Genomic DNA, 22557 nt, shown 5'->3' on the forward strand with positions numbered 1-22557 from the left:
ATCTGTGTGTTTTCCTTATGGGCCTTACAGCAAGGGGAGCAATGGAGAAAAAGAGAGGACATTTTCCCATCTCGGCACTGTTAAGTGTTCAAGGAGAAAAGGACAGTGTGGGAGAAGGAGAGCAGATGGAGAGGCATGGTCAGAAGGGAACCAAGGGGACAGAGGGTAGGAATGAGAGGATGTTTAGGACTGTACCAAATTCTGAAGGCACGGAAAGAAGCTTGAAACGCGATACCAATGAAAAAATTCCCTTTTTAAGCCTATGGTACCTATAAACATATCTGACCATAAGCTGGGAAGCCTGCGCATGTCTGCAAGGAGGGGCACCTAAGTTTGAGGCTCTCACCCTCAAAATACAACCATCAGAAATCACGTGACATGAGAATGGCACAAAAACAAGAACGGAAGAGCAGCACACATCTACCATGCAGAGCACAAAGAGCCCGCTGGACCTGCAGGAGAGAGTCACCTCCCAGCACCTGTCACCTTCATAGTCATCTTCACATGGTCTGGAGCTTCAGCAACAGAGCTGCTGCGGAAAATAAAGTCACAGCCTTTTGTGTCCAGAGTGCTCTGCGCTTCAGGAAAGCCTTTTATGCTCCCCAGAACTCTGTCTAGGATTTGCCATCTATTAAAGTCCCAAATATCTTCAAAAGCTAAAAACATCTCATCTCCTTCTTCACCCTCCAAATTTTGTTGTATCCAGAGCACTGGTAAATGGAGAAAATGAAAGCAAGAAGGAAGGAAAGGAGCAGCTCTGAGGATCTACAGAGGAGTCCAAGGGATTTGGAGAGCTAGTCCTGATTACATTCAGCAGAAGTTGAACAGCCAGGTCTCTCAGGTGACTACGCACATCTCAGACACAGCCTTTCCTTTATTTTTATTTTTATTTTTATTTTTATTTTTATTTTTATTTTTTTTTGCTTAGAAGTGAAAAAAGCAGTTATCCCAGTATCAATCACTGAGCTAAAAACTCACAGATCCTCAGTACTCTAAGCTACTTCTTAAATCTCAAGACCTTCCCTTAACGCTCTATTTAAAAACAAACTAAAGGAAGCACAGCATACCCAGACAGAGCCATAATCCAGGATGGCATTTTTATCTAGCAAGTTATTTTTTATTAGCCCTCTATTTCTTAATAGGGACCCCTTGAGGGTTGGTTTGTAGAGGATTCACTAGTATACCAGTTCAGCTTCCCTACGATTGACTTAATATACGTGGCATCTGCCCTCCRACAAGCATTATATTACCCATCTGGGCCAGAGGAGGAGGGGGAGTCAGTGCAGGGAAACATTGCTCAAACAGCATGCGTGCATGATGATTAGGTCTGGTCCAGTGATCCGGAGTAATAATCTGAAGGCTCACTAAGCATAATAGGTTCGGAAACATCCAAGCCTGGTCAAACCTTCCCGTGAGCATCCTTTACGTGTGTTATCGGCGTGTTTTGCATGTCTCATCAGTGTCACAGCAGCTGACATCTCATTATGCAGCTGAGGTGGAAGTGGACAGGTAGTGATTGAGCATTAGAACTTTTCTTTTTCCTTTTATTATTTAATTCATATCTTCCCATTATTCAGTGTATCATGAAACTGTGAACTAATTAAGTCCTGTGGGATATACAATCATTGCTGGATTTTTTTTTTCCTTTTCTTTCCCCTTCTCCTTTCAGTAGGCTAAATTGCATTATATACTGATATAAAAATAATTCTGCAATTCTTCCTTAGCTAATAACGGAGCAAGTGACAAACACTAACGATGCCAAATGGAACAGTGGGGCAGAGGCCTGCTGCTTATTTCATATGACCTAATTAAGTCATACAGTGGTAACCACTTCAAACACAAAGTGAGGCAAGTTTCAGTTTCTAAAGAAACTCATAAAAAGACATTTTGGGGGGGATATTCAAGCACCTGATCCCAGGCAAAGGCCGAGTCAGTAAAGTAAGGGACAAAACTTGAGGTGATGGATACAGCCTCRCCTTCAATGGAAATGCAGCTATTTTCCTCCACTGAGGATCACGCCTAAGAGTTCTCAAAGGAGTTCAACTGAAGAGCAAATTCAAGTAATTGGCCTATGAGAGAAGCCTCTACATACCACGCGCAACACAAAGGACAGCCAGCTTTTTCAAAGATACTTTCTAATTTTGGGTGACAGCTACAGCCCAAGTTTCAAGCAAAGGCAGGTTGAAATAAGAGGTGGAAGAACTTACTTTCTTGAAAAATTAAACGGGCAGATCATCCAAAAGTTAAAGCATCTAGAGTTAAACTCTCAATTTGCATTTAAATAGATCTTCATATGCATTTATCAGAAAAAAAAAAGCAGAGTCAAAGAAATTTAAAAGAAAATGCAGCTATCGGGAGTTTGTATCTAGGTACAGTGAACCTCTAGTACCTGGAGTTTACACATATCCAAGACAATTAAAACCAGTTCAGAGAACAAACACCTCATTAACTCACACAGAAGGAACGCATGCGGTGTTTGCTAATCTCTGCAGATAATTTTGGTGTCCCTGGCTCCCACGTGTATGTGCAATTTACACAGGCAGTGAGGGAACACCATGGGAATGCACATAATATATTTGGGATATGACCTGAAAAACGGAGGAATGTGTCTGTCTGGCAACAGTTTGATATTCAAAACCAAACTAGCATAGCTGAGCCTGATTCCTGGATGAGTTGCATTAGCTATTTAATGCAATTTTCAGTAAAGCTGACACACAGATCAAGAGTTAATTCATGGGCTAATCCAGTCACTATCTGGATACTGTTCTGCAGATTCAGGCAAGAGAAAAATGGGCTATTTCCAGTGCAAAGCTCCTYCTAGTCAAAGAAGGCAGATCTAGCTGGCAAACATGTCTCTGCCACTTGCTGTGCACTAGGACCCTTGCTTATGGATTTCTCTTCAATGTGCCTAGGTTTTGCCTGTGACAAGGGATAACGGAGCTGCTGAAAGCATCGTAGAAACATAGACCTGGAAGAGATCACCATGTCACCTGAGTTCAGCTCCCTACTACTGCAGGTATCCTGTCACCTAGTCTCTCTCATACACCCCCTGTGCTCCCTCCCAAAGCTCTCTGGAGCCTTCTGCCTGGTGTTCTCCCACCAGAGGTTTGCTGCAAAACCTTGTCACACTCCCAGTCTGCATTCTTCTCATTTCCACCCCACACCTAGGCGTGGATGCTTTATACCCAAATCCCAGATGATCATGGTATTATCTTCTCTATTATATTAAGAACTAGCCTCACTTCGCATTGGGTGTTTTATAAAGACAGAAGAAAATATGTCCTCACCCTAAAGCTTGCACCCCTTAGATTCAAATTCCAAAAATTGACCTTTAGAGGTTTTTTTGCTTTTCTGCTCTTAACCAAAATTGTTCTCTTTTCTTGCCTCCATGCTCCTGATAACAAAGCCTCATTTGTGCTTTTGCCAGCCTTTCTGTGATGCTTCTTTTCACTTCCAACACCGTCCTGGAGCTAATCCAGAGAGGCCTTACTCATCCCTACCCAAAGCCTCCCACAAAGCCCAGCCGTGCTAAGATACTGATGACTTGTTGGCCTGCCTGAGCATCATTCAGCTGGCAGAAAAGCGAGCAGAAAATGAAACAACTGACTGGTGTAGCTATATATGCTGACAGCAGCTAAGGATCAAGCCCAGTCTTTACGAACTGCTTTGAGATCCTTGAGTGAGAGTGCAACACAAGTGTTATTATAAAGAGATGCAGTCCCATTACTTGTACGCTGAGTTGTGTTGCCTGTTAATAGCACCATTATCCTAAGGCACGTGGTGCTATTAATGCATTTCGCTGCTTGGTGCTGAACCTGGGGACCATTATTTCCACTGGAAAGGTAAGGCCAGTTCACATGACATGATTTAAACCTCTACAGTGAAGCAGCGTATGCGGCACCAAGTCGTAAATCTTAACAGGATGCTGTCAGCTAGAAAGGGACCAAAATTGAAACCATTTATCTGAACTCCCCATTCATCCACCTCTGTTCACCCAGGCCAGTTTTGGGAAGAGGGATAAAATGATTCCAAATACCCTCTGGGTTCATTAAGCAGAAGTCAATCCCGAATCTGAAAGCACTGCTGGTTTTGTCATGCTTCCCCTTCATTCATTCATTCAGGACACCTAGGACCTCATTGATTTTCCCCACATTGTGCTGAGCAACCAGGGAGAAACCTCACAACATTGTCCTATTCTTGCTGCCAACTGAGCCCAAACAAACAAACAAACAAACAAAACCCCTATCTTCGTCTCCTTGTTGAGGCTACAGGACCCAGGATACACCCAAGCCGTTCAGACTGCAGCCAACAGGAGGTTATGGATCCTATATGCTGGGCTACATAGATAGGGATGCCCTTAGCACATTTGGGAGAGAAAACTTACAGGAAAGGAGTAGTTACCATTTGATCTGATACCGGCCTAATCACTTCCTTTTGCTGGCCTCCTGCAGCGGTTAAATAATAATTTTTTGACTTGTTTTTCCCCCTTAGCCATGAATGTTTCTGGTAGCACAACTAGCAGTGCTGACGAGCAAATAAGCCCACAGAAAAGGAGTCAGCCTACACTGTGCAGAGCACAAGAAAGCCAGGAAATCACGAAGGTTGGCAGCACTAATAGGGAAAAGGCTATATGTGACATTTCTTTACAGGCCAAGGACAGACTTAAAATATTGGGTGGGGTTTTGTTTGTTTGTTTGTTTGTTTGTTTTATTAATAAAATGGTAGAAAGCAGTTGTATTTTAGGAGACTCGGCTGCAATGCTAACAGGCATTTAAAATATGTATACAGGGCAAATTCAGAAACTCCTGGCTGAGTAAAAACTTCAGAATTTGGTGTTAGAGACACACCAAAATTACTTTGCCAGGACACTGCAGTTACTTCTGGGGTGGGGAGCAGGTAAGGAAACTTCACTGCAGATATCAGAGTTAAAAATTACCATGACATCTTTAACATCAATCCTGAGCAAACAAGACTTCAGTTTCCTAGGTCTCATCCATACCAAGACGACTGCATGATAATTTGCCTTGCTAGATAAAGGACAACATTTATTCTGACAAGTCAGGTGTCTAACTCATCCCACTGGTGGTTTCATTTACGCAGTAGGGTTACACCAACTTCCCAGGAGGTGCTCGTTCAGGGGAGAATGGTGACAAAGGAATATTTGACGTTCACCAAATATCTCCCCCTCCACCCCAAATTCCATGTTACAAGTGGCACAACCCAGTACTTCGGCTCAACACTCCAAAAACTCTGAAAGGCTGTTTTGGGTTGGCAATGAACATTTTTAGATATTGAGCCGTAATATGATATTAGTTAAGAGTCATAGCTTTTTTTTTTTTTCCTCCCCACAAAATAAACTTTGCTGATGTCTTTTTCCTTGTTATACCCACACATAGCCCTAGAGAGACTGTCCCATTTTATTTCAGACGCTGAAGAGGAGCAAAAAAAACAAATATAACCATAGCTGAACCAATGCTGAATGCTAAGTCTCTGCAGGAGAGCTGAAACTCTGTATCTCATGGCTAAGATATCTGATCAAGTGACACTGATAACAGAAAACAGCACTTTTGGAACAGAATTTGCATTTATATAAAAGGCAGAGTGTTAAAAAGACATACACCGACCAGAAAATAAGGTAAAGCTCATTTATATCTCATAAAATACATGATTAACTAGTTAACCMTTAATTCAGCTGCACTGCGTTAGAACTGCTATTCAAAGTTGGAAAGCATTTAATATTATATATTGCTGCTGCTCAGCCTAAATTGTTTTTTTTTTTTTGCCCCCTTTAAATGTACACAATATTACAAATTTAATTTTAAGCTGTTTGAATCAGTCTGTAAAAAAGATTTGATTATACCTGAGTGTTCTGGCCCCAGTTTTTCCATATCTCAGTAATCTTGGYGGTAATTGGCTGATTAGCTCCCTCACACTCCATCTCTGCCTCAGTTTCCATGGTAATGTTACAGGAGCTATTATAGATGAGAACTTCATCTCTTTCCACTTTAGGGCTGAAACGAGAAGGGAGGTTAAATGGGGTGTCATCAATCTTAATGAAATGCAATTATTTTTACTCTTATTAATCATTGCAAGCCATTAGCTTGTGGCAACTCCTGGCCACCATTTGTCAAACTTTGCAAATTTCTGTAATTTTGTTTCCATTCTTTTATTGTTTATTTGTTTTTTTCCCCCCTTTATCTGCACACACTCCCGATGAAAATACATGCAGTAAATATCTCTCAGTGATGCCTTTCTGCCTCCCCAAACTATTACAAATAGCAGCAAATGCTGTTCTAGGACCAAGCCAGGAAGATAAGTACAGACAACAGCTAGGGAATCAGCAGTGTTAGGATCAAAGATGGACTCCTACACGGAGTAGGGTTTCTTCGTGTCTCCCCCCTCCCCGTCTTACTCACACTTAGCAATGGGGAATGAATAACTTGCAGCTCCCTTAGGGCAAGTGGAGAAATTGGAAAAACCACACAACTGGCTAACTGGTCCCTAATTCCAACTGTGAAAAAATGAGCTCATTTAGGGGTTCCAATTCCTGCTACCCAGCTGATTGCAATGATGCTTTGTTGCTAGCATTGGAACATTAACTTAGCAAATTAATTAAACTTACTTAACAGCCCAGACTAAGCAGATTCGATATATGTGCCAGTTATACTAACAGACGTTTGCTCTAAAGTCTCCCCTTGCGCAGGGGGAAGAGGTAACGACAAGGTGGTGGGGAAGAGATATTTTTACAGGGTCTTGCTGCTGACCCAACTGCAGGATCCAAAGTCCCTCAAAATGAACGGAGAACTTCCCGATATACTCCAACAGGCTTTGGATCAGGCCAGGGTAATCCAGTGTCACTTCACTTCCATTCCTTCCCCTCCCATCCTTCCTTCTTCCTCTCCCCCCATTCACACCTTGTAGGAAGCAAAGAGGAGGTAAATTATAGAAACACAGGCACAATCCAGAATTTATTCCACTGTTCCAAATAGCTATGAAAGGACAGACTTCATAAGGGGATTTGCTCACCAAAACAAGATCAGATATGTAGGACCAGGATTTTCAAAGGTCTTGAGGTTCCTGAAAATCCCATTTAACAGGATTTTTGGAGGTGCTTAAGTAAATTAGGTGCCTAAGTTCTACCAAGATCAACCCAATCAGAAACCCAACCCTCAGAGCCTTCTCAAGAGCATGATGATCAGGGCGATTGGACAAACCTGGAGTTTTCAAACTGTTCTGGATGTGACAGCTCACTGTACAAATAAAGAGCTGCCCTGAGAAAACATTTAGGGGATATTTGTTTTGTTGCCCTTTTCCAGTGCAATTGGAGGTTAACACGCTACAGCAAGCAGCCACATTAGCAACAACAAAAAAACCTTCTGCAAGTAGCTGAACCTTTTTAACAGTGAGTTTTTATTTATATATTTAAATGAACCTTTCCCTCTACTGTATCAATAATCAAAAGCCAGCCATAGGGAACTAAACCTGCTTTTGATAGCAACACTTTGAGAACTGCTCTTGTCCTGTACAATAATTCAATGGACTGGGCCGTCTTTCAAGACAGCATATTACTTTTTTTTTTTTGAATATTACAAGAAAATGCTGTATCCTTTAAATAGCCAACTGTTTTAAGGGAGATGTGGTTTGTCATTAGCTAGATACAGCACAAGGGCCCAATTTGCCAGGCCTTGAAGTCGATGGAGTGATCTCCCTCAGTGGTCATTCAGGTCTCTTTACAAAAAAATTAATACGTTTTGCTTGAAGGCAAAGGGCCAATTCTTCCCTGTCCTGTAGTAACTGCATCTGAAACCTGGATGCTGGAAAATTTAATTAATTGCAGTGTTTAAGGAAATGCAACAAGAGAAGGGCTGACTTGCAAAAGGGAATGCAGGACATATCCTGGTGCTAGTGATGTTAACGACAAGACTTGCATCTCTTCTAAGGAATATGCATTTGACACTAAGTGTTCATAAAGCGTAGGCTATAGCACAGGCTATATTAAGAGAAGCTTCATTCAAACCAATATAAAATTAGTAAGAAAGAACAGGAAAGATCTAATGTGTAGTAAAGCCAGGGAGGATTTTCAGATTTTAGTGTCATGGGACAATAGTTTCAACTCTTGAAGATTTACACAGAACTCAAATCCAAATCTGAACATTTTGCTTCAAATTCCACTAATATTTTGAAATAAAATGTTTTTCTGGACTGAAATTTGAAAAAAATATTTTAGAAAGCTCTTAAATGGGCCTTTTTGATGATTTCAAACTCCCTCTTACTCTTCTTTCCCTCGAATTTTTCAAACCAGGAGATTCACCTGAGATCAACCCATCTTCCCCCTCACCCCCTTTCAGGCAGGCCCAGTTTAGAAACAGATTCACCAGAAGAAACACCATTCCACTGGAAAACTCCTTAGCAGCCCAAATTTTAATTCCTAAATACTAGAGGACTATGAACACAACAGGGGAAAAAGTTAGTGACAGTAATAAAAAGGCTGGAGAAGCTGGCAGAATGTGAAAAAAAAGTAAGAAAGAAAAATTTGCCAAAAGGTAAAATGTACTCAATTTAGAAATATCGCCCCGCAACTGAAGGAATGGTAAACTGTGTCTCTGAGGGCATTTACAATTAAATTGGACAAAAAACACAATGAAGAGCAATAAGAAGGCAGACAATGAATGGACTGTGTGACTGGGTCTTTTTTTTTTTTTTTTTGTCTTTTTTTTTCCCCCTCTCCTCTGCATGTTCCACTCAAAGCGCCCAGGCGCAGACGTCCCTCCCCACTCATCCTGCGGACACCAGGCTGGAGCAGCTACGGTGGCAGAATTGGAGCAGCACAAACGAGAAAACAGAACTACTGAAATCAGTTTAATTTCAGGGGTTTGTTTATTTTTTCCTCTAAGTCTTCCCATTATTGTCTCCCCCAATAAAACCGTCCTCCCTGTCTTCTGGGATGCATGTTCTTTGCAACTACACTGAAGTACCTGGACTGTGCCAATATGCACCAGTCAAGAATGTGTTCACCATCTCATCGTGTGGTGATATCCCAATTTTCTATTTGTTTAAGAAGCAAATAAGTGTCTTTTGGAAAGTTTTGCTCATCTGTTTATTCCTTCATTCAAACCTCCCTCTTCTTCCAGAAAGTAAATGCTCCACAGGTATAAATCCCCACAGCTTTATTAAGGGCAATGGTACCAATTTGCACTGTCAGGCAGCTTGGCCTTGGGTTTGCAAAGCCTGTGCCTTGAGTAACTGCCTGAGCACCCTTGCTGAGTAAATATTGCACAGCCTGCTGGATTTTCTCTGTGACTTTCTACTCAAGAAATTGCTTGGAGAGAGGAAGGGAGAGGGAAAAAAAAAAAACCCCACACTTCTGCTTTTCATAATGCCTAATCTTTTTCCCCATTGGCATCCACCAGATGTTGCTTTGGATCAGAAGATAAATATTAAAACCTAAGAAGGAACAAAGCAGGCTGTTTACGAGATGGATTTTCTGATGTCTCTCAAACACTTTAAAAAGATGGGAGGAAGGGGAGGAGGGGGGACACTAGAGATGCTTTGATAGACACAAGGAATGAATTTCACAACCCAGCGGAGCTCTCTAGCGGTCTCAAGGCCAAACTGCTCCACTAGCGTCAACCTAAGAACTAGAAATTTGCTCTGTCGTCAGTCCATCATCTGGCAGGGGCCAATCCTGCAAAAGGTGAAATACCTTCTGGGGGATATTGCCCACAGTTGGGCCCACGCACCTGCCAGAGAAAACCAGCACTAACCTGACAAAGAGTCCAGCAAAACGCTGCTGGGATGGGTCGATGTCCCCCTGGTGCCACTGAGGTCGGTGGTCGGCACACAGGTACAAGTAAAACACAGACTGTCTGTGGTGGTAGGAAGCCACCGTGACCTGGATATCACATCTGACGAAGGTGGCCCCAGCTTCTTGGCAGTCAACCGCAGAGTGCTTCAGGCCACAAAGAATGGCCAAAGATGCTGCAGAGACAGGAGGGGAAAAGTAATCCAGAGAAGCCTACACACCGCTGAAGTTAATTAGATTTTGGTTACTGACAGTTGTCACTGTGGATTCCCGATCTGCACATCCCAACCTTCCCTTGGGTACATCCTTCCTGAGGATGAGTAGGTCTCCATCCAACTTCTTCAGCCACTTTTGCTCTGTGTGTGCAAGCATATGCCTTCCCTGCATGACGACCATCCAGGTGGCCTTTGGGATCAAAWAGTCCATTGTGGGAAGAGGTAACAGGCACAAGATCTTTCAGCAGGGAGCTCCGACCACTTCTAAGGTCCAGCACAGCTTTTTAAATCCATAAACAGGTTTAGTGAGAACATTGCCACATGGAGGGCTTCTTCTAGGGAGTGTGCGCGATCTGGGAGATCCTGCTTTGTACCTGAGTGTGACTATAGACTCGGTCAGAGTCTGACTCCATAGATGTGGTAGGAGGTGTGAACGGAGAGGATGCTCTGCTTTGAGGTGTATTTAAGGGACAAGCTGTGTGAACAGAAATTGGGTTTTCTTATTCTAAATCCAGACAAAAAGGCTAACAAAAAATTGTGAACTGTCTCTCTGAATTTCAGATAGGTTGAAATGCTTGGTTCTAATAATGTTAAAAAAAAAAAAAAAAAGCTTTAAACATTAAACCATGCCAGAGATCAAGACTGCTTCACTAAAAAACCCTGAGCATGTAAACACTTCTGGGGAATTTTCATTAATGCTGGACTAATCAAACAGCTGTAATGAACTACTGAAAAGGTTTGTGGGCAGTGTTACAGTCTGCACTGTAGTACCTAAGAGTGTTCATCAAGTATCAGAAGAGCAATCAACAGGAATTTTTTAAGAAAGGATTTTCTTTGTTTGTTTTTAAATTCCAGCTTACTCCAAAGGTTTCTTGTTTGCTGGAAAACTGTCATAATCAATGAATATCTTAGTGCCTAAGCATTTCTGAAAATGCATTTTGAAATGGTAAAAATATGAAATTGCAATGTTACCTATGTTAAAATATTTAGGGTCTTTGGCTAGAAATGATTTTATTTTTTCATTTTTTAAACATTTATAGGGTGTTTTTGAAATGTTTATATCTAATGTTTACAGTATTTTTCAAATAGTAAAACCTATCATTTCATCTGCTTTAAACTGCAGAGTGAAAGTTCACAATTTTTCAATAATGCTTTTGTCTGGATTTAGAATAAGAAAAAATTACCCACATCTTCACACTTCTTGTGATATGTTAAATCTCTTTCCTTCCCAAATCCAATCATGATTGGCTTGTTCAGCATCTATTCAAACACAGCAAAACGCAATCCCTGCCTTAAAGATCTCACAGTCTACATACGAGAGAGACAGAAATGATGGACAGAAAAACCTACAGAATGATGGAACCATGCCTATATTTTTCTTTTATTGTCCAGAAATGGTGTCTAGAGCAACCAAAGATGTCCTATAGTTAAGTCTTGTATTTTCCTTCAGGCCAGGCTTCCATTCCCTATGACATTTCAATGGCACTAGATAACTGTGTTTTGGGAAATGAATACCAACCAAAATACTACAAATAACTTGCCTTTTTGCAACATTTTTACCTGTACCAGAACCAATTATAGGATTTTCTCCGAAGGAGGTGGGATGTATGCTTTTTTTAGCCATTGGATATAGGACTGAGAACTTGTCAAAACTAGCAAAGATGACAAACACCAAAGCAGTTAGGGCCCCGGCCTTTCCTTCCTCTGCAAGTCCACAAATTTACCGTGGGCAGAAGAGGAATTTGTTCCCCTTCTGTAAAAGGGTGTAATAGCTCCTTCTGCCTTACTAGAGACATGAAAGGCTTTAACATGCTCAGATGTGATAACGAAGACCGTACAACTGCTTTTGATGAATAAGCAACTAGCACAATATTAAAGGAAGATTGCATTCACATTCCACAGTTTAAGAAAAACAACAGGTAGGTGAACTAATCAAAAGAGGTATTGGATATTTCTTTTGCAGTCTTGAATACAACCTGGCAGAGTTTTCCTGGGTCCCTACAAGAAAAGCAGCTGAACCCAGTTTTGGGATGAATGACCCACAGAATTGACCCAAATATTTTCCTTACTACCCTGCTGCTGTCAAAGAACTTGCCTAGTTAATGTAGGTCACCAGAAGATAATTCCTGTACAGCGCTCAGAGCTCAGCAGAAGAACAGTCTGTCACCCTTTGAATACCCTGGAAATGTTATTTGGAAATTGGGCATTTCTGAAGTGCTCCAGTGCCCTCATCTCGGCACTACCATGCCTGCAGAAATACAAGGCCTTGTGTTTTGCCAACTGCTGAAATAATTAACTTAAACCAGGCAAATGAAGGTATTCATTTTTTTTTAAGCCTGAACTAAAGGACATGGTTGCAAAGGGTTCTGAAGAGATCAGACTAAAGTGCAAGAAACCCCAGAATCAGACCTAAAACCACTTTCTCCCTCTCTGGCTATAGGAGAGAGGGACCTCATTTCCACTCACTATAGCTCCTGTCCATCTGATGGAGATACCACTCCTTGGGGAGTCTCCAAATCTCATCCCTTCCTTGGGGATCTCTGGGGCTCTGTTCTTCCCTTGCTCCCAGAGGATTTCTTAATCCTTTCCTCAGTGAAGTTCTGACCTTTCATCCCCCTCCCTCCAACCATTAAATTCTAATATCCCTGGGGCATGTAAAGGTGTCATTATCTCCTGCCACAACTGTGAAAAATATCAGCCAAAAAATAATAATAATAATAAAAAAAMCCAGCTCCTTTATGTACTTTATATTCCCCATAATCACAGAACCTGCTAATCATACTTGATACAATCCYATCAGTGATATTAGTGCATTCAGCCCGTTACAGCTTTTCTTTTGAGATCAGACACAGTGGCAGGCAAATCCCTGTGTACTGATAATGCGTTAGGGACTGGCTGCCCCCAGCCCTGTTTTTGAGGGATACTACAGCTTAAGTCAGGATACTGGGATGTTCAGCACAAGGGCTTTGTTCCGGTCACTGTTTAGCAGCAACGGTCGGACGTGTGATGAGACTAAAACATACAGGAGGTCCAAGGGCAGCTGCCGATTTACTGAACAACTGCCCAAGGTGCAAAGCCGCGCTTCCCCAGTTACCCACCACTCGCTGAACAGCTGCAAAGCATAGCATTAGCATGTGCTTAGCAGAGAAGACAAAGGTTAGAAGAAAGGAGAGGGAGAGAAAAAATAAAAAAGAGAGAGACTTGTTAAGGTCATCAAGTCCAACCTCTGCCTATGAAGAATTGCTCCCTACGAGACATTCATTATGCACAGCTGAGTTTTAAAAGTCCCAAGAGGTGATTTTGCAAGCATCTATTCCACTGCCTGATAGATCTCACTGTCAGAATGCTCCTGCTTTGTAATCAATATATATTTTTTTCCCCTCTCTATTTCAATTCTGGATTTGAAGGACAGAAAAGACCATTTGGATCTTTAGGTTTGGTCTCCACAATAAACATCAGAGGCCCTAGCTGCTATTCAGATCCCAACAGACACAGCACATCCTCTTCAGGTCTTCTCTACTCCCTCATACAAATGGTCCCATTTCCCTGGATATAATCCCTCTTGGTCCTAACTCACTGCATCTTCTTGGTGTATTTGCACCTCTACATCCAAAGCACGTTCCTCCCTCTCCTGCTACCCGATATAAAGTGCTCTGCCAAGCTTCCTTTTAAACCAACCTCATTTCATTTTTATCTCTTAATTTAAATTCTTTTCCGTAAACATTCACTTTTACCAATGTAATCTGGGTAACGGCAGGTCCAGAATTGGCTTACAAAGATCTCAAGTGCTGTAACTCCAAAACCCTAAAACTAGGACTGATAAAGGTGGCCAAATCACACTGAGCTTTTTCACTGATGGATCTTTCCATCGGTTCACTTCCTTTTAAAGGCATCTTTCTTGCCCTAACCCCAGTGTCAAACATATAATCTTAGGTACTGGTTTACTGCAAAACATATATACAGTACTTACCCTAATACTGCCCAACAGGAATTTTCAGCTATTTTCTCACCAGCCTAAAGCCTCCTGCTAGTCTTCCCATCTTTCATGGGAGCACAATTCAATCCCACAGACATTAGCTGTGTGTTCTTTAAATTTAACCTGAGCTGAACACAATCCACAGCTGTATTTGCACTAATCAACAGCACTGCAACAAGAGTAACAAAGAACGAACAAGAGAGGGGTTGAGCTCTGGGGATCAAGCCAGTTATTTCTGTACCAAGCTTTTAAGACTTGTAGATTGGGGGGTTTTGTTTGTTTTTTCCTTGAAAGGAGTCTGGTTTTGTTAATTTTGCCATCATTTTCTAAGCTTTAAGGATGAAACTCAAGCTGAAACTCTGTTTTGATTTAATTTTTCTGCAGGTTGGAAAAGACAACAATTTTTTAATAGAAATGTCTGGGTTTGTGTTCGTTTTTCTAGTGCTCTGGGTTGAGCACAGTTCAGTATTTAGTGTGCCCAGGTCTTTCCTGTCAGTGATCAAACCAAAACCTTGCTGCAGCCCCACTCAACACCCATTCCTAAAGGCAACCCCACGAGGCAGACTTGTTGCTGGATCCTGCTGAGACCTGTGGTTCTTAGAAAATACTGCCATTAAATGCGAAGTTGTCCCATTCCCTATGTACAAAGCCTTGTCCCACAGACTGGATCCCATGAACAAGCTAGATGGACCAACTGGGGATTCCCATGCAAATATCTCTAATCTTAACAGGCCAGACACATGACCTAGTGCCAAAATCCCAGGGCAGTGAGCTGCCACCTGACCTCCGAAAGTGCTGGAGGAGAGGCGTTTCCGCTTCACGGTGTGATACAACAGAAGAAACGCAGCTTGAACATGTTTCGTGACGCAGGCCGTGAGCAACACCAGGAAATGTCAAACAGCATCCAACCTGCCCGCACCAGCTTCTGCACTGAACGACCCCATGGACCTGTCTCTCTGGTCTCCTTCACAGCTCATGTCCCTGCATCCCCCAAGCATCCTCCAAGACACTTAAGGACCTCTCCCAAACGAAAGTGCTGGCAAAAGAAAGGTCTGAGCACTAGACATGGGAGTCAGAAGTAGCAAACTTCCCTGGACAAACAGCCACAGGTAAGCTGCAAGGTGGGACTGGAGTAACAGCATTTAAGAAGTCCATTCATCTCCTAAATATTGGGAATGCGTAATCCCTTAAATATTTGTGTTGTGGAAATACCCACACAGGCTGGAAAGCAGGTTGTTCTTTACACAAATTCACAACACCACTTACATAGATGTGTGTCACACATACAAATATGCTAAACACGCTTATCTCAGGAGTACAAATAGCATGGCAAAGGCTTTTTAAGCAGCCCRTGGGGAATTTTTGTAAAACACAAAAACAACATTGTCCTGTAAATACATCATTGACTGACAAAAGAGAAATGCTTTTGTGACTGGACTGGCGAGTTTTGCAAAGTTCCCTACACGCAAATTTGCACTCTGTGAAGTCCGTGGAGGGAGGGAGAGAGGTCGTCTTGTAACTGGACCTGTAGTACTCAAAGCAATAGTGTGTGCCCCCCCCCCCTTTGGTTAGCAAGGTAACGCACCCCGGGCAAAGATGCAACCAGMGAGCAGGAGCGATCAGCATTCGCCTGCTGACATCTAGTGTCAGTAACGAGCACTGTGGCCCTGCCTGCAAAACGGTTTTCCCCAGGCTCCCTTCGCCGCCTAYCACTCGGTGAATTTTGAACACAGTTACTAACGTTTTCACAGTTTGGATCAATTTGATTACATTTTATCCCCTTATTCTTTCTGCAATAACCAGCCTGCTCTAGTTTATGTTCTGTGGGTGGTTTTTTTTTTTTTTTCCTTTTYTTTTKTAGCATTCCAGGACTATGTCTTTTTTGTTCTTTAAAAAAAYAATAATAATAAAAAGTCAGTTCTCTGGACTGTGCCCAGATCCTTTTTAAAAAAAATAAAATTTGGCCCTTACAGACTCTCAAGTGTTTCCTTTCTGAACACTTGAGATTTGGGAGCCTTCTCCCCATTTTTCTTTATATTCTTCATGGATAAGGAAGGGAACTGTTCAAAATGACAAAAGCAAATTTAGAATTTTAGAATAAATCTGGTCAGAAGGGACCCCTGAGGTCTGTAGTCCAAACCCTTGCTTAAAGCAATGCTAAATATGATGTTGGATTGTTTTCTCAGCAGCTTATCTAGTCAACTTTCGAATATTTCCAAGGATGGAGATCCCACACCTCTTTGGGCAAAAATCCTGGCAATTTACTGTGATAGACACTCTGACAAACTCCTTTCTTCCAGGCCCATGAAGGAGAAGAGGCCACAGATCTTTGGTCACCTGGATGTCCACAGAACTGTAAGGATTTCTGTAGCTCTCAGGATGCTTTCTTAGCTTCAGAGCTAGGCAGGGACTAAAGCATTATGTTACCAAGTATTGCAATGCCACAGCACCACAGCAGRCACCAAGGCTCTGAATATAGCATTCGGGGAATGGTATATTTCTCAGGGTGAGRTTTAAGAGTCTTAAATCCTACCTTTTGCAGATTTTAGGTGCCTAATTCYGTACTGCCAGTATGGGAGGGACAAAATGTGTGTCATATGTCTGTGTCACACAACAATTTACAGCAAACGCCCTGCTTCAAAATCAGAGCACGGTTATTTCTMTCTCTGAGAGAGCTGGAGAGCATGGCAGTGCTTTCTGCCATGCTGCCTCTCACCAGCTGAAGAAGATGCTCTGGCTGTGGAATGTCCCCATCTCATCTCAGGGAATCCAGCTCCGTATTTCTRCCTTCCCAAAGGTATGAACTAGCCACACTGTATCACTCATTCACCCTATCAGTCATTCACCCTCTCCTCCAAGCCCCCTTGGCCACTGAAGCTGCCCCACACAAAATGCATAGGGCCACAGAATAAGGACATTTAAGGGAGCTCAACTCACTAGACCAGAAATGATGGCAGAGAGAAACCTGGCTTCCCAACCCCAGCCCCACAACCCTCAGGCGCGTTTTAATGTAAGACAGTTTCCCTGAGAAACCAAGGTGCCACAAGGAACTGCTATTGCTGTGCAAATCTCTTATACATCCACAAAGCATGTGTGGCAGCTCCAGCCACAGGGGCATGGTGGATCTAGTCCAAAGCTCACGGTCGCTGATGCAAAAACTCCCCATAACAGCAATGGACTTCAGACTGAGCTCAAGAACCCCAGGTCAATGCCATGTTGGCTTCTCTCCCTTCCCCACTGAGTTTTAGGACCACTAGTGCTGCTTTTGCTCCATTGCCCTGGGATGGGATACAATGGGGCCCCTCATATTTGGTTCAAGATAAGTTTTTAGGGAACATTTTTAACACAATGTCAGGTTTTGTGTCTTAACCGACCGTGTAAGCGTGGGACAAGGCAGCTCAGGTCAGTCGTTGTCATGTTGCCCAGAATTTCACAAGGGGTGCCACAGATGGTGACCGAAGTCTGCCCCGGGGAAAACCCAGTTCCACGCAGGTGAACTGATCCTCCATTCAAGCCACCTTGGGAAAAAAAAAAAGCAGAAAAGGGGATTGAAGACATAGCCCAATGGCTAGCTACCAACAGGAATGGCCCAGTTAGAGCTGAGGAACATATTCACTTGGATATCACAGGTGGGTCTACATGGCTAGCTACACCCATCATATATTCAGTCTCTGTGTGAACTCCAGCAGCAGTTCAAGGTTTGCTAGCTCATACAGTACGAGCACACCACAGTCTTCCTCCTTTTGYATCCAACCAGCTTTAAGAAGCGACCACCCAAATATCTGAACACACTTCACAATCATTACCTAAATTTCAGCCAAAGGACCTCCCCCATGAGGTGACAGGAATTCGAGTGATCTATTGTCTGCATATTTAAAAAAAAGAGAGAGACAGAACTGATGGATAAGTCACAGACAGCTAGCTACATAATCCCAGCAAAGATTTCCTCACGCAATCCTGTATACAAGAGACTTACCTCAGTATCTCTAATAACACGGGGAATTTTTTAACTCATAATTTTTGCTTTCACATGAGCTACCCACAGTTGTGGCAGCCTACCATATTGCTGAACACTGTGGAGGAGCTGCAACAGCCCTTCATGACTTACCCCAGTTGCGATGCACAGATGTCACTGACAGCTGAGAGGTGAACGTCAAGTTCGAGGAAGCCCTGCCCCTGAGGACATCCAGGCCCAACACGTGGTACTCGCCAGCAGGGAGTGGAGGAGCTGAGCACTGCAAAGTAGACTGAGTGATGGTGATRCCACTACAAGCAAAGTCCCCAACAAATATGCGGATGCTGTCCGTCCCTATGACCTGTGATACAGTCATCGTTAAAAGGAGGCCAGCTGGCACGAGTGAAAGGAAAGCTGGGGTGAACTCCTCACTGTAAGTTATTCTTCCAAGATAATAGACAATGCCATCTACTCTTAGCCTCAAAGCACTAGTCCCATTGCCAGGAGGCACCATGCACTGGATAGCTGTACTGGTGATGTTGAGAATGAGACAAGGATGATGGTCAATGAGAACAGAAGTCATGTTCTTTCCTTTCAGTGCTGAGCCTGCTAAGGTGAGCAGGCCTCCACCATTAGTACTGAAGTTTTGGGGGTAAAACTGGTGCACCTGAGGCACGACAGTGAAAACYGCAGTTGCCCTTCTGAAGCATGCTTGCCCATATCTCCCATGGGACACGGAAATGTTGTGCTTCCCCGGGGCAATGCAGTCTATTTGGCACTTGATGCTGGTTTCATTCCAGAAAGTTACCTTGCAGACAGCTTGATTGTTCACATGTACCACAGGGCTGTCACTTAGCCATGCCAGTCTCTGTCCTTTGATCATCATATAGGTGAATGTCCCATTAGTTTCCCAGGTCACCAAATCTACAAGGGGGGTCCACTGCTCATGCAGGTGGAGTGTACAGTCTCCAAGGCAGACACTACTGATCCCATTGACAGTCACTGTGACATTAAGAGCCCCGGATGCCTCAGTCAACCTCTCGTAAGTTAAAGGATGGACTCCAGGAAGAAGAAAACACCTAATGGCATTATTATCAGAGTTCTGGATCTCACAGGAATAGTTACCCTCCAGGCTCACCTGTACCAAGTTCCTCCTGGATTTTAAAGCAGTGCCAGATATAATGAGTACCATTCCACCACAAATTGATCCTTGTGTTGGGAATATGGAGGTTACCCGTGGAGTTACTGTAAGGGAATGCAGCCTTGCTGCCACATGAGCATATCCTAGCTGCCTCTGGATGACCCTGATGGGATAAGTCCCAGGTTCCAGGCTGTTCAGTGGTAAGGAGCACTGGGAAAGCATTGCAGAATTGTTGCCATGTTGAAACTCAAGCTCACATTCACTGTTCCCAAGTTTAGCCACAGATCCAGTGATGTTTATCCCCTGGATGTTCAAGAGCAGGCTGCTGTCTGTAACCTCCGTTTCAACAGTAGTGATCAGAGGAGTCAAAGTCCTTTGATAAGCAAAGACAGTGGTCTTCTTTGAAAAAGGAACATGTTGAAGTGACCTACTGCTGATGAGCACATTTACCCCAACAGAGACGTCTTGTGAATCTTCATTAGACAAATTAGCAGCTGGTGGGGTCAGGCACCAAATGGTCTCTTCTGCCAAGTGGGTAATCATACAGGTTTGCCTATTCATTGAAACAGAAACCAGGGCAGGGTTTTGGCTAAATCCCACCCCAGAGATTGTCAGCAGTGTTCCACCTAGGAGTAAAACAAATAAACGAAGCAGAAGGACGTTATGCAGGAAAGGAATTAATGACTGTCTGAGAAAAATCACAAACCATGACAAGCTGATAAGCATGGCAGACGCTCTTATCCAGTCTAAACAGAAGAAATTAAGCCTCTTTTTTTGGAACAAAATGGCTGCAGACACAGTAATGGAGATATCTGGGGAGATGGTAGAAAAAGCCATCTCCTAGTGTCTGTTCCTGCTGCATACAGGGAAGCAGGATTCAGTGCTGTTATTTTCAAATTGAAAAGCCAATATCACAGACCTTCTTTCAATCTTGAATTCTGCCTGGACACCAAGGCAGAAATATTTGTGTGGCAACCAACTCAGCATAACCTCCAACACAGTGAGTTGTTCTGAGGTTGCCAGCAGCACCATCAGATTTACCATGTGCCCATGGTCACTTGACTGTGAGAAGGAGTTCACTGACTAGAGAAACTGATATTGTTGAATGATCCCAGCTTTAAGTCCTCTCCTACCGACAGGCTCAGTCTGCACCATTTAAAAAGGGGGCAGAAGAAAAGGGAAGAGAACAGCAGGTCCCACACCACTGTCAAAGGCAAATCTCACCACGGTTTCCATGCATGGGCTGAAAGAAGGCAGGCTGTCTGCTTTCCCCTAGGATTGCCTGGATTTTTTTCTTCCCTGGACATCTACTTATGACCATGGCAGAAGACAGCAAATGGGTAAACAGACTCCTGAACGGCACTGGTAGGGTCATTCATATGGAAGAGGAATTAAGAGTTAGACACAAAGTTATGACCTCTGTCTGGGGCTGTGCTTCTGCCTTATGTTGAAAGCTGTGAGAGTATTGTAGAGAAGTATGATCATACACTGCTCCAGTCTCATAATCTCCCTAAGGTATCCTATTTGGAGCACTCCAGGAGACAGGCTACCTTTGGTCTTATCTAGAGCAGTTGTTCTAGGATGTTCCCTGGTGGAGTCCACCTCCCCACTTTGACAGGGGAAGAAGCCTTGGGACACTATGCTACCAGCCTGGGCACCAAGAGTAGATGCTAATTAGCTGGGATAAGCATGAATCCCAACATCTGGATTTACATGACTGTGCAAGGCAACAGTATCCCTTTCACCTACGGTTTTGAGAACAGCAGCAGCATTGAAGGAGTGGAAGCCCAGGTTTTTGGAAGTGTTAACGATAAAGATGTAAACCCTTTAACATTCCCAACCTAATTCCAAGTGTCCAAGCTCAAGCTGCCTCACTTAAAACCACCTAAAGCATCCCTCCATCTTCCTTTAGTTTGCAGCACAGACAGTCCCAGCACACTGCCTTACTTCAGGCCTCTGTATCCACTAAGCTAACAAACTCTAGAAAGGTTTTGTCAATCTTCTGATCAGCTCTTTACATCTGCTGGAAGCCCATGASCTTCTTTTTCCTATGATCTAGCTGTAAAGTAAGTTGTTTTATAGCCAGATTCATTTTCAGTGAGCTCAAGTCCCTAATTCATATGGCCATGCAAGTGTCAGAGACTATGAAAGACAAGGGATAAGGGGTGGGAGAAGGACTGCTGCTTTTTTGCACCCATGAGAATCTAAGTCAGCTTAAGCCATTCATAAAACTACAGCCAATGAATTAATCAGTTCTTATTTAACCTTCAATTGAACCCTAAAAATAAAGAACCATATAGCTTTTTTTTTTTTAATATAGCTTATTCTTCAAAACTGATAGCCTTTGCTCTCTAAGCTCTAAGTTCTCATCTTTCAAGGCTTGGGCACTTTACAAACTATAGAACTGATCATGTATCACAAAGCCTCTGAATTTTTGCCTCTTTAAATGTGTCATGAGCCTGGGAGAGGAATCTGTGGAGGACCTGAGGTTMCAGCACAAGAATTGCTCTTCTCTATGTAAGTGTTTCAAAGGATCCATGTAAAATTCACTAAATGAATTCAACTCTCCCCCACTCCTAGCCAAATGTTACTCTGCAAAAGACAAAATAAAGGAACCCCCCCATCTGTATTTTAATTTTTTTTTTTAATTTTTTTATTGAGGTTAAACTTTTGTTTTTAATTCAGTGATGTTTTACTTGAACACAGTTGAATGGTTTTAAATGTTTAAAAAACTTGGAAAGGGATTAATAAATATTTCAGTTTGAATTCAAATTAACATGGAGAAAGGTTTTTGTCTTTTCAAGTTAACAAAAAATAAAAGCTCCCTTTTGGATCACCTGAAATGAGTGTTTGCTTCAAACCATGACCATACCTTACCATCTACCTAACTTTGATGCAGAAAGCCTTGAAAGATGGAGGCATAATGACTGAAAGATACAGCACAGATGAGTCAGGTGTGGGTGAGCTTTGTTTCCCCAGTGGGAACATGCAAGGATAGAGGAGCAAGCACTTGGAGAAATCGTATCCAAAGCCCAGGGGCCCCTGAGCCAGACAACAAGATTGAGGGTTGCTCACTGCAATCCCACATCTCCAAGCTGCTGCTGCCTGCCAGTGGGAGTCTGCATAATAAAGGATCACAGATTTTAAAACACACTTGTTTAAACCAATGTGAAACAGGATGCCCTCTCCAGTCCTGCAGGGAAGCCATATCCTTGATCCCTTTAACCTCCGTAAGTGGCTGCAGATGTACTGGTACTATTTACCCAGTAAAGAGCCACAACATGGCTCAATGCTGAAGATCTCGGAGACGTACTGGATTAACGGCTTAATCCTGCAAAACACAAGCAACATAAGAGGGTGGGTTTTTTTTCTTCTTTTTTCTCTCATGCTGCATGCAATTCCTACAACCCCCTCAAGGTTGGAAGGCCAGATGCCCACCTGGCACACCTACTTCGTTCCCCTCGTAAT

General features: G+C 42.9%; 1 protein-coding gene across 1 annotated transcript in view; it reads right to left on the reverse strand.

Moving 5' to 3' along the window:
• Nucleotides 1–22557, reverse strand: part of PKHD1 (PKHD1, fibrocystin/polyductin) — a 269755-nt gene that overhangs the window by 199442 nt on the left and 47756 nt on the right. Inside the window, exons 30-34 of the mRNA XM_026063949.1 lie at nt 22353–22420; nt 18102–19715; nt 17368–17511; nt 9765–9978; nt 5861–6011 (exon numbers count right to left, since the gene is read on the reverse strand). Coding sequence (XP_025919734.1) covers nt 5861–6011; nt 9765–9978; nt 17368–17511; nt 18102–19715; nt 22353–22420 — 2191 coding nt within the window. The remainder of the gene's footprint in view (nt 1–5860; nt 6012–9764; nt 9979–17367; nt 17512–18101; nt 19716–22352; nt 22421–22557) is intronic.

The sequence above is a fragment of the Apteryx rowi genome, unplaced genomic scaffold, assembly GCF_003343035.1.
Source record: "Apteryx rowi isolate R43461 unplaced genomic scaffold, aptRow1 scaffold_205, whole genome shotgun sequence".
NCBI classification, from domain to species: domain Eukaryota; kingdom Metazoa; phylum Chordata; class Aves; order Apterygiformes; family Apterygidae; genus Apteryx; species Apteryx rowi.